General features: G+C 42.4%; 1 protein-coding gene across 1 annotated transcript in view; it reads right to left on the bottom strand.

Moving 5' to 3' along the window:
• LOC116703250 (major intrinsically disordered Notch2-binding receptor 1-like) overlaps nt 1-12,451 on the bottom strand; it is a 58,647-nt gene that overhangs the window by 8,959 nt on the left and 37,237 nt on the right. The window contains exon 3 of the mRNA XM_032537884.1: nt 3,745-5,226. Within this exon, the coding sequence (XP_032393775.1) occupies nt 3,745-5,226 (1,482 nt within the window). The remainder of the gene's footprint in view (nt 1-3,744; nt 5,227-12,451) is intronic.

Below are 12,451 nucleotides of genomic sequence, written 5' to 3'. Positions count from 1 at the left end.
TTATAGATACAGGTTACTCAGGTTCCATCTCCTAATGTGTGTTTCTAAAGTATGTATTGTTACATGTATACTTGTCATTTTATGTGAAGTAAATAAAAAGTAAGTTCAGCCTGTTTTTCTATTGGTTTGGCCATCGGTAAATTTAACTAACGACCATTGATATTGTACTAACTCGCTCTTGATAGTGAAGTGTACTAACCTCCAAAAATTAAAACCATAGACTTTCATCTTGTAAAATAAATGGACTAGTTTTGATTGAGATCGCTGTATTTCAACTACATATTAAGTAAATAACATTGGGCCAGTTGTTCAAAGGTAAACTAATCGGATTTTGGTTATCGGATTGGATCAAATCTTGAAAAGGGGTTGTTCAAAAGGTAAAGAAGGAATCTGAAATCAGATTAGATCACGGAATCCAATCCTAGTTTTAATCTGGATAAAACCTTCACTTTGTGTTGTTCAAAACTTGTCAGTAGGATTTGGATAACTTTGATCCAAAAAAACAGGATTATCCTGATCCCAACGGGGTAGGATTTCAAGGTGGATTCCAGCACAAAAACTTAGTAAAACTTTAAATTGGTAAAATATTACATTTGCATCATTTAGTGTATATACTTTTTATATTTTGCACTTGACTTGTTTAACCTTAGTTAAGTTTAGTAAAGCAAAAATAAAATAAAAATACAAATTATCTTGTCCTCATGAAACAATCCCCCAAACAGATTTAAATAACAAAAATAAATACAAAATAATAATATATATATCATTCATCACCGTATATTAATTTCAAGATTTCAACAATCTAATACAAATTTCTGGTCTTTCCTCCTTAGATGAAGAAGAACCCGGAACATTCTACTACTACTACTTCACTTTTAACCTTTTTTTTTTAAAGATGTTTTCAAAACTTTCCACAATGTATTTGTTAATGTATATCAGTTTTTTTTTTTGTAGTGGCTCAGATGAGGGGTTATAAAAGAAATTATGAATGGAAGTGGGAGTTATTTTTTTGTTTTGTCTCAAAATAAACACTTAAGAGTAACCCAATTTGGCTCTTCTACCTGTTCTGTACGTAGTTGGTAGCCCACATTGTGATATGTTGTCCTATTTAGAGCAGTGGTAATCCGGATTTGGTAATCTTGAAAACTGTGTATCTGGATCAGGGTGATCCAATCCAATGTTGCTTTGAAAAACCGGCATAAAAGTAAGACGGATTACCTGATCCTGGATAGGAAGAAATGGGATTTCCAAATCCGGATCATTTTGATCCAGATAAAATGTTTTGAACAACTGGCCCATTGGTGTTTCCCCCTATCTTTGTAGAACCAATCCAGTTGATTTGAAGAGCACTATCCAAACATAATGCAAGATCTTCACTAGGGGGCACTCACACACTACCAATACATTAGACGTTTTAAGGACTTGACTACAGTACACTTGCATTCTTGGATATTTTAATTTCTAGAGAAATTCGTTTTTTCCCAGGCTTTAAAGACCTAAAGTGTATACATTCGTAGAAATAATGTATGGAACAAGTTACATTAGTAGGTAAAATGTAGGTAAGAGTACAAGTGGCTTAATGATGATAAAGTAAATAGTGAAATTCAAGGCTTTCAACTGGGAGTAGCCTATATTTGATGTGTGCAACTCAGTGTTCAGCTAATGCACAGCTTTTGTGTAGAAGCTTTGATTGTGCAGGTCTTGGTCTGGATGCAGCTGCACAGACAATCAGGCCACTGGAGGCAGAACAGCAAGTGTGTTCTTACACGATGCACCTTGAAACTTGGTCTGGTAGAACTTCTCCACAAAGAGCATATCTGATGATCTTTTCAGCCATCTTCATCACATTGTGGATGGACTTCCTGGCCTGGGTTTCCATCCACTTTCATAATTTTAAGCACACATTTGAAAATTTTGCTAAAAGAAATGTTAGTCTGTGCTTATTCCCATCTGCTGTGTAAATGAAATTAAGGACACTCTCCTAATCATGGATGGAGGTTCAAAACTTGCAAACTAAAATGTCAAGGGTCCATGGATGGTGTACTTGTTTATTTGATTTTTGTTTTAAAATACAAATTTTGAAATTGAAATTTAAGGCGTTTTTTCCTTATTTTCATGGTCAAAATAGGATGGGAGAAAGTTTTTAAATATGCTTTATTTTAAATTTCTATTTCATATAACAATAAATATAATCACTCAAAATAGAAAAAAAAGCTTTGTCATGTGTCATACACTCGGATTGTCAATTGTTGAGCTCTTTTTCCAAGGCAACAGCGCCAATGTAGCTACTATGTGTTGCTTTCGTTATGACATCCGTACTGATCCCTGTAAAAAGTGGCGTTAAATGAGCATTCTACACTGCACTTTTTAAGGCGTTTTGACATTAGACAACGTAAAAAACAAGGTTCTGACCGTTCAAAGCGTTTTTTAAGAAATTGACGTATAGTGAGCTTTTGGGCATTCCATATAATTAAAAGCGGGGGTGTGCAGAGTGTGCGGTAATGTTGCTAATAATTACGGTTTTGTTGAATAATATGATTAATTTTTTATTAATAAATGGCAAATATTGTTAAAAATTGTGTTGTGTTCAAATGTCTTGTTTTGTCTGACCATCCAAAACCCCAAAATATTTGGTTTACAATTATCTAAAAGACAGAAAAGCAGAGCATACTCACATTGAAAAGAATAAAAAGGTGGAATGTTTGGCATTTATTTTTGATTAATGATTTTTGCTTACTTTTTCAAATCTTAACAGATATTGAAAATAGATATTCACACAGCACTGATGTGACCAGAACAGATTCCATTCACAAAGAATCTATCTCTGTAGCTATTCACCAATATATCATGAACAGAAATCAGTGACTGAACTATTCAACTATATGAAGAAAGGTGAGTTATGACATTCTCTAACAATATTCTATGCGGTCTGGATACTATACAGAGGTCAGTGTCCATAGTGTTGGGCCACACAATACTATTTACTGTGTGTTTATACACATTTTGAAGCAGTCAAAGATTTAATACAATTATACAAATCAATGTGAAGGACAGTTTAATGGCATTTAATAACAAAAAAGTTTGAATTAAACTTTTTTTTATATTTATGTCACAATATACAATACAAATATCAATATCATAACAAAATTCCGTATTTAGTGATAAAAGATTGTATCTACTGTATATGCCTCACTCCCACTGTCAAACACAAGATTAGATGATTTCTCCCCCACTTCACTAACTCCCACTAATATCTCCTATTATCACCATCACAAATGTAAGCACAATTTATCCTCAAATGCAGAGTAAAGCTTTTGCTTCATTTGCTAAAGACCTTTGGAGAATAATTTAGGGTTAGAGTTAAAAAGATCAACATTCACAGCTTCAAAGCTGCTGAAGCAATTACTGCTAACTAACTGCTAACTAAACTCAACACTTACCCTTTTTTCCTTTTTCTCTACCGCACACTCGCTTCCACGTGGCCTTCAGCGGCCACAGTATGCACAACACACATAGTGTGTTTGTGCCACGGTTTGTGCCACTGTGTATGCGAACCATCATGCGGCGCCGTCCACAAAACAACAATGCTCTCCATCCTGTATGCTCTCCTTTCCCATTGAGTTTTATTCACTTTGATTCTTTGTCTTTGTGTTTCCATACATTACTGCATCTGTTCTTTTTAATTATTCCATTTACAAAATACGTACTTTATTTTCTACATACGTGAAATACTGTCATACATACTGTATTTAAAAGTGTACTTACCTCTTTAGCTTTCCAGTGTCTGTCCTTGCCGTCACGGTCCTTGTCCTCGTCTCCAGGGTGGCAAGAGTAGGAGACTGTCCTCCAGCCCCGTGGAGAATTGTTGATGTTGGCAACATTTGACACAATGGCACTTTTCTCCTTGTTGAGTGAGCGGGACAACCTCCTGGTGAACATGGTTTTCTTTAGAGCTTTTACCCTGAGGCTATCACTGGTACTCCTACCAGAGCAGCACCACTCCCCTGAAGTGCTATTGTCCATTTTGACATTGTGACTGGTGGTGTTGGACTGGAAAGCACAAGGAGACAAGGTGGTGTCGGGATGTGGATGAAGGTCGGGCTGCGGCTTGTCAGGGGTGGCAGTGGATACAGATCCAGACGCTGTCTTCCCGGATCTCCCATTGGCCTCAGGCTCCTGGATCTTCTCGTCCAGCTTATTGAGTTTGGAAAACACTTGGGAAATCTCACTGCGAACCCCTGACAGAGACTCTAGCTTTTTTTCGATCTCACCAATCCTCATAACTAGCTTGCACACACTCGATTTGAGTTCATTGTCTGTGTTTTCCAGCGAATGGAAGAGGCGATCCAGCTTGGACTTGGCTAGTTTGATCGTGTTGCGTTCAGGGGAGCTGTCCCCTTCAGATTTTAGAGTGACCTGAGAGAGAGACCCATTACTGTTGTAGCATGACGACTGGACAAGGCCCAGAGAGTCACAAATGCTCATATCATCCAGAAAACGAAAAATGTCACTTATGTCATCACTAACGACCTCAGAATCCTCATCACAGTGTTTGAAAGCGTGACCTTCTCTATCACTGTACTTAGCTGGGTATTCCTTTACCTTTTTACACTCATGCTGCTCTGTTTGAGTCCCAACACTAGAGGAGCTGTCCACTTCCTGAAAGGATAGACTGTTCATATTTTTGTCCTTAAAGCTTTTAGCTGTGTCTCTTTTCTCCAAACCCACAGACCCACTTACTATAAGTGCTATATCCTTGTTTTTTATTCCATCAGTTTTCTTTGCAAAGCCACATGGAGACGTGGCTACCTTTTCCTTTGAGCTCTGAAAATGCTGCTTGTTGTCAGTGCTTATGATGTTGACATTGCGGTAGTTGTTTTCTTTAAGTGGTTTGCTGTTCAGAAATGACCTCTCAAAGTATGGAGGCCCATCTTCTGTGTTCACCGGCCACGCTGGCTGCTTCCTAGCTTTGTTACTGTACTTTCTGCTGCTTACGCACTCAGATACTGTGGTTGGACCAAAGTATGTGGATGCCTGTAAGTCGTCCAAGCTCTCGTGCTTCACCCTTTGTCTGTCTTTAAAAGGGGAGTTAAATGTCGGCTCAAAGTAGGTGTTACTGTAGGGTAATTCAAAGCTGTGGTTAAAGAATGTAGCAGGCTTGTGCAGTTCCCTCCAGTGGAAGCCGCCAGCAGCCTTTTTGTCCTGTTTTTCCTCAGGGGTGATCCCCTACAAAGTAACCCAGACAAGGACGGTTCATCATCAAAACACGCAAACACAGCAAATAGACAGATACAATGCACTAATAGTTACTAAGGAATCATAAAAAAGGAAATACGAAATATAGCCGCAAGCTGCGATTCGCGGGTTCAAACCCTTTCTTGGCCAACAGAAGGTTGTAGTTCTATCAGTTACTGTAGTTTCTATTTGTAATGACTACTACAAGTGCTTTTACATATTAAATGCATCATTCACACACATTCATACACTATGGCCTATGCTCCCATATAAGGTGCCACCTGCTTATCACATCAACACACACACATCTGAGCCACAGCCGCTCCTAGGAAGCAGCCCAATTGCCAAAGTCAGAGCCACAAGCAGCTTTGAACCGATAGCTAGCTTCACCAAGCTCATCAAAACCAATTCAGATTGTTTAATGTTATGCTGAAGACAGAACAGACCCAAATGCAAGGCTCAACAATAATCAGGTTTATTAAATAATAAAGAGGAAGGGAAGTGTGTGGAGACAAACTCCAAGAACAGGGACGAGGGCACGAGGCTGGGGTAGGATGACGAGGGACCTGAGGGCTAGAGCAGGGTGGCGAGGGCTGGGGAACCGGGGTTTTGGGAGCCGAGGAGGAGGCACTGAAGTCCAGGGAAAAAAGGAGTCAAAGAGGGGAAGGCTGGAAGCGGGAGCGCAGCCAGGAAGAAACAGGGAGCCGTGAGGAGAGACCCTACTGGTGAAGCCAGCTGACTGGAGAGGACAGAGAGGTATGGAGACGATGGCAGGGTGGCTGAGACACTGATCAAGCAAAGATTGTGAGTGGATGTGGGGTTGAAGTACTTGGCTTGATTGTCGATGACTGACAGGTGTGTGCAGAGGAGAGGTGATGGTGGAATGACGAACAGGTGTGTGTAGTCAGCTGGCAGCAGTAAGCAGGAGGGGAAGGCGGTAACACAGGAGACAGGGAGAGGCAGGGCCAACAAAGAAACAACAAAAAGAAACACAAAAATAAACTAGAAAACTGGAAACAAAACCCCAACCACAACAAGGGACGTACCCAGACCAAAAACAAAAATCTACCCAGGGTGAACAAGGAGGTCCGGAGGAGGGCAACGCAAAGTCAAACACAAGGGGGGCTAAGGGAAAACCAAAATACTGATGCTTGGACAGCAGGGGCCCAGGAACTGAGGACCATGAACTCGAAGATAGGGTACTGAGGACAATGGGAGTCAGGGATTCCAAGGCTGTTGGCAGCAGCAAAGGTGGAACCCTTCTGGCAGCCGGCGAAGGCGAAGACTTTCTGGAGGCTGAGCAGGTCAGCGAAGACCCTCTGGAGGCTGAGCAAGTTAGCGAAGACCCTCTGGAGGCTGGGCAGGTCAGAGAAGACCCTCTGAAGGACAGGCAGGCAAAGTGGCAGCTGGGCTGAAGACAGGCAACGGTTCAGCTGGGCTGGAGCCAGGCGACGGGTCAGCTGGGTTGAAGCCAAGAGACGGGTCAGCTGGGCTGGAGCCAGGCAACGGGTCAGCTGGGCTGAAGACAGGCGACGGGTCAGCTGAGCTGAAGACAGGCAACGGGTCAGCTGGGCTGAAGACAGGCGACAGGGTCAGCGGGGCTGGTGCCAGGCGACGGGTCAGCTAGGCTGGAGCCAAGTGATGGGTCAGCTTGGCTGAAGACAGATGATGGATAAGCTGGGCTAAGTAGAGGCAACAGGTCAGCTGGGCTGAAGACAGGCAACGGGTCAGCTGGGCTGGAATCAGTGTAATTATCAATATAAAAGCATATGTGACTATATATGTACTATGTGATGGTTTATTTACAGTCAATATAATGTGTTGCTTATTTATTCATGGGCTGTTCTCTGTGAGAATATTCTTATTTGTGTAATTTATGTGATTTTTTTTGTTGTATTTAGGTCTCACGGCATGTTTGATGGCGTCGAGGAACACATAATAAATGCCCGTAAACAAGAACGCCTTTTGTCCATGTCTGTTAACTGGAGGGAGCTACAGGGAGGTATTCTAATAAGGGTGTATTCTTCAACGTCCTTATAAAACAACCTCAAGAACAGCGTTTTTCTTCATAACATTGCAAAATTGGGACTATCCTGTGTCAACATGATGCTGAAAACTGGTCATGCATTTGTTGCTTCTAGGCTGGACTATGGTAATTCCTTACTATTAGGTTGCTCAAAAGACTCTCCAGCTGATCCAGAATGCTGCAGCACGGGTTTTGACAAGACCTAAGAACAGAGATCATATTTCTCCTGTATTAACTCTCTGCATTGGCTTCCCGTTAAATCTGGGATTGAAAATCCTTCTCCTGACCTACAAAGCAGGATGGTCTAGCACCAACAAATCTAGTAGAGCTCTTAGTCTAATAGTCTAGAAGAGCACTAGTGTGCCACTAGAACACTACAATCCAGAGCTGCTTGTGGTTCCTAGAGTCTCTGAAGTAGGTTGGAAGCCAGAGCATTCGGCTATCAGGCTCCTCTCCTTTGGAACCTGCACCCAGTTTGGGTTTGGGGGGCGGAAACTGTCATCACATTTAAGAATAATCTGGAAACCCTCCTGTTTGATAAAGCTTATAGTTAGGGAGTGAGGAGTTGCAGCGTCTACCTAGCAAGCCCACCTGCTTCTCTTCACAGTCGTCAGATTCAACTACCATATAATTAATAATATCAAAAGGGCTGAGTTCTAGTCTGACTGGGCTCCTCTCCCTAACCTGTCTCTCTTAGTTATGCTGTTAAAGTTCTAGACTGCCGGGGGATTTCCTTTCTTCTTTTGATACACTTTGCTTATTCTTCATATATATTTGTCCTAATGTCAATAACATCCTAGCTAATCCCTACAGCCTTAGTTCTGGTAAGCTCGCATTTAACCGGTCTCTCTTCTGCGGAGTTTTGCGGACTTCTTATGACCTTTTAGAATGTTAGTGATGTTAATCTTGTGGTGCTTAATAATTGCCTTAGTTATGTTCAGTTGATAATTATAATTTCAAATATATATATTAATAATACTAACAGTGGCGTTTATAATAGTGTTATTTAATTGTAGTGTTAATATTATATTACTATTGGTTTAAAAAAATCTAAAAACTGCTGCTGTTGTGTTCTAGTAATGCCTAATGTTCTAGTTGCCGTATTGCTTGAGTGCTTAATGGCTGTTATGCCGGCCAAGTTGCAACACCGGCAGAGTTGCCGTGTTGTGCCACCGTGAGTGTTTGCTGGTCGTTTTGCCGACTTGAGTGCTTGCTGGCTGTTATGCCGGCTCGAGTTGGCGATGCCGGCCTGCATCGCTGTTGTGTTGATTTCTACTTGAATTACCCAATTGTCTCCCATTCACCGTTCGTCAGAAGAACTGTTGACAATGTTGTTACCTCCTTGCCACAATTCTTTGAAGGGTGCTGGGCAATACATTTATTGCAACTCTCCAGCTGAAATAGAGACCAAATAACCCACTACTAAAGAAGATTAGCAAGCCGCCAAGGCAAGTGGCAGCATCTTTGATTCACAAAGACAAAAGCTCAGGCTAATGGACAAGCAGCGTGTGTCGATGAGATAACCGATTATGACATGAAACCCCGAGATATAGTATACATTCAACCATGAAACATAAAAAAAAAAGCTGGACTCCAAGCTTTGGTTGCTGCTTTCACAGTTTTTCAAGACATGAGGCACCAAGGGCAATGCCAAAATATAATTCCCCCTGTTTCTCAGAACCAGTCCCCACTTCAACCTGAGGAAAACCACCAGGAGGCCAAAGCACTGGTATTGTTTTAACGCTGAGGAAGATGGTCATATTGTCACCAGCTGTATTAACCCTGCAAACTCCACACTGGTTTATGCAAAGAGAAAGGAGCTAAGGGAAAAGCAACTGATAGACTGGGTGACAGATCAGACTGAAACACTAGGCTCAAACAATGCAAACTGATTTATTAACGTGAGGTGAGATGGGAAGTGGGGAGGTAGACACCGGGGACAGGGAAGAAGAGACTGGAAGATGGGGGAGCTTGTTGAGAGTTTCACCAGGGTGACTGGAACAACAATCAAACAAAGATGGTCTGAAGAGCCAGGGTTGAAATACTGATCTTGATTGTAGATGGGAGGAAGGTGTGAGTGGCGGATTGTGGGATGATTATCAGGTGTGCGTGGTCAGCTGGCAGCAGCTGGAGAGAGAGCGAAAAAGAAACAGCAGAGACAAACAGGGCAGGCCAACAGAAAACTAACTAAAAATTCAGATAGAAAATAATAAACTAAACAAAAACTCATGGCCAGCTGTACCCCAACCATCACAGTACCCCTTCCTTAACGGACGCCTCCAGGCGGACCGCCTTTATGTCACACATCCAGGAGGCGGCGTACCGTATAGGCCAAGTGGCCATCCATAATCCGTGGGGGTGCGCTGCCACTGGGGCGGAAGAAGACTGGTGGAGACCGGCTTCAGCCGAGAAATGTGGAAGACCGGGTGGATCTTGGCGGGAGCTTGAGTCTGACGGCTGTGGGGTTCAGGACAGCCTCGACGGGGTACGAGCCCACAAACTGGGGAGCTCGGTCTGTCCGTTGTTCTGAGGGTGGTAAACCGAGGACAAACTGACTGTAGCGCAGAGGGCTTAGCAGAAAGACTTCCAGACTTGAGATGTGAACTGAGCTCCCCTGTCGGAGACGATGTCCTGGAAAATCCCATGGAGGCAGAAGTGGTAAACCAGTTGGTGGGCGTGCTTAGGCAGCTTAGACAGAGGGATGAAGTGGCCTGATTTGGAGAACCGGTCCACCACGGTGAGTATGACAGTGTTGCTTTAGGAGTTGGGCAGACCGGTAACAAAGTCCAGGGTGATGTGGGACCAGGGCCAACCGGGAGGGGGCGGAACAGACCCATTGGTGGCCGATGGGAAGGCTTGATGCCGGCGCACACCTCACAAGCTGCAACAATCTTGACAGTCCTTTTCAGTGGTGGGCCGCCAGAACCGTTGCGGAGTAGGAACAGGGTTCTGGCTGGGTGACAGCTGAACTTGGAGGCATGTGCCCACTGGAGGACCTGGGAGCGGACACACGGAGGGACGTAGAGGCGATTAGTGGGGCCGGTACCAGGGTCGGGGTCCGTAGACTGGGCTAAGTAGACGCCAGACTCCACGGCTAGCAGCTTCCGGTCCCCCATAATGTAATTCCGCTCGATGGGGGGGTAGCGCTGGGATCTGAGGCGTCCACCTCCACCACAAACTGAATGTTACTGAGAATGGGGACAGTGGGGAACCGGGACTTTAAAAGGGAAAAGGCTTCGCGCAAAGTATTCTGAGGCAGTCTCCCATCCAAGTACTGACCCAGCCCAACCCTGCTTAACTTCTGAGATCCGACGAGATTGTGTGTTGAACGCGGTCTTCATAAGATCCAACTTAGTGAACACAACGGACCAGGAGAGTGACTCAAACACTGAGTCCATCAAGGGGAGTGGATATTTATTCCTGACAGTGATGGAGTTGAGCCCCCGGTAATCAATACATGTCCAAAGGGTGTTCTCTTTTTGGACACGAAGAAGAAACCCGCGCCCAATGGGGACAAGGAGGGTTGAATGATACTGGCGGCTAGTTAATGTATTGCTCTATAGTCTCCCTTTCCGGACGAGAAAGATTAAACAAGCGGCTAGAAGGGAGGCGAGCATCCGGAAGGAGAGGATGGCTATGGAGCAGTCATTGGCGCGGTGTGGGGGTAAGGACAAAGTCTGGTTCTTACTAAAAACCATGACAATATTGTGGTACTTAAGGGCAACAAGAGTCAAATCGGGGGAACCCAGGGAAGAGTGAGATATTGCATTGTTAATTTGTTATTATTTTATGTATATCAAAAGCTCCAGTTCACAGACCATTTGAGAACTTGTGAATCAAGTAAAATACTAGCTGCAGTCATGTAGTAATTGTTCTGGTAAATATTATTTATGGTGCTAAATCATAACATTAGTTATCTCAACCAGAATCATTGAGAGCAGCCACAGTCTAAAGGTCAAGTGGCAACAACAGTGTCAGTGTTCAGTTTTTTAGCTGTGAAAAGTACAGGATCTAATTCAGATTCTAATAATTCTAATCAAGATGAGGCCTACCACAAGATTCCAGAAATCAAAATTCATCGACTACAAATTGCTCTGCTATATATATATTATGGTTACTATAGAGGGGTTATATTAAATGTTAAACTCTATCTATAGTAATGGATATTCGAATGAATGAATGTTCTGTATTTATGCCTGATTTCATGTGGAAGTTGTTGATTGGTGCACAAAAAACAGACACCTCCTACAAAAGATGACTTTCTCAGGATGGAACACTTTTTGCCTGAAGATGTTCTAGTACCAAAATGTTGCCTATTTTTAAAACTATATATATTTCTTGTCAGACAGTGTGCAGGAGTTTTCTCGGTAAATCTGCGGGGAAAAAGAAAATGGGGGGAACATAAAACCACTAGCTCATGCAGACAATTGCAGAAGAATCGATGCAAGTGTTTTTTTTTTCATCCTGTCGACATCTCAGATCTTGAATGTGCAGTAGTGACGCCCAGCTTAACAGATTGTTATGCCATCTGGCTGTGTTACACAGCATGCCGTTCAGCAGTGTAAATTTGTAAATGTACAATTATTACATTGTTTATGTTGCAAATTGTTGTGTTCAATGGTAATTTATTTAAAGGGTCCTGTTTTCAATTCTCTTGCTGATTACTTCAGCATATTGGTATAACCTTGTGGATAGGCTTTATCTGGACTAAAATTATTAGAATCTGGATAAAGCATCATTGTTAAAAACAAAATGTACATGGGGGGGGGGTTCAGCATGAGCCTGTCTCTCTCAGCCCCTACCATCATATCACTTGTCTCATAGGCTATATTAGCCCTCATACATAATTTGGACTGTGGTCATAACATCTACATTTTATTCCCTGTTACATATTGTTCTTATTCTTATTTAGTCAGTCAGTTTATATGTAATTATGTTTGTATTTTATAATCATAGTTAATATTTTATCATGATCTACTGCACTGTTCATTTTTGCCCTCTCATTGCAAACAGTCTGCCATAGTATCTCACCTTAACATGGTCATTGCATTTCTGTGAGTGATTTTTTATTTTTATGTATGTGTGATATATGTGGGTGCATACTGTATGTGTTTGTTGTGTTATGGTTGTCTTGGTACTGGATGCCTAAAATTTCCTTCGGGATGAATAAAGTATCTATCTATCTATCTA

The sequence above is a fragment of the Etheostoma spectabile genome, chromosome 15, assembly GCF_008692095.1.
Source record: "Etheostoma spectabile isolate EspeVRDwgs_2016 chromosome 15, UIUC_Espe_1.0, whole genome shotgun sequence".
Classification (NCBI taxonomy): domain Eukaryota; kingdom Metazoa; phylum Chordata; class Actinopteri; order Perciformes; family Percidae; genus Etheostoma; species Etheostoma spectabile.
Note: the sequence above shows the minus strand (reverse complement) of the source record. Positions and strands in the feature narration are given on the sequence as shown.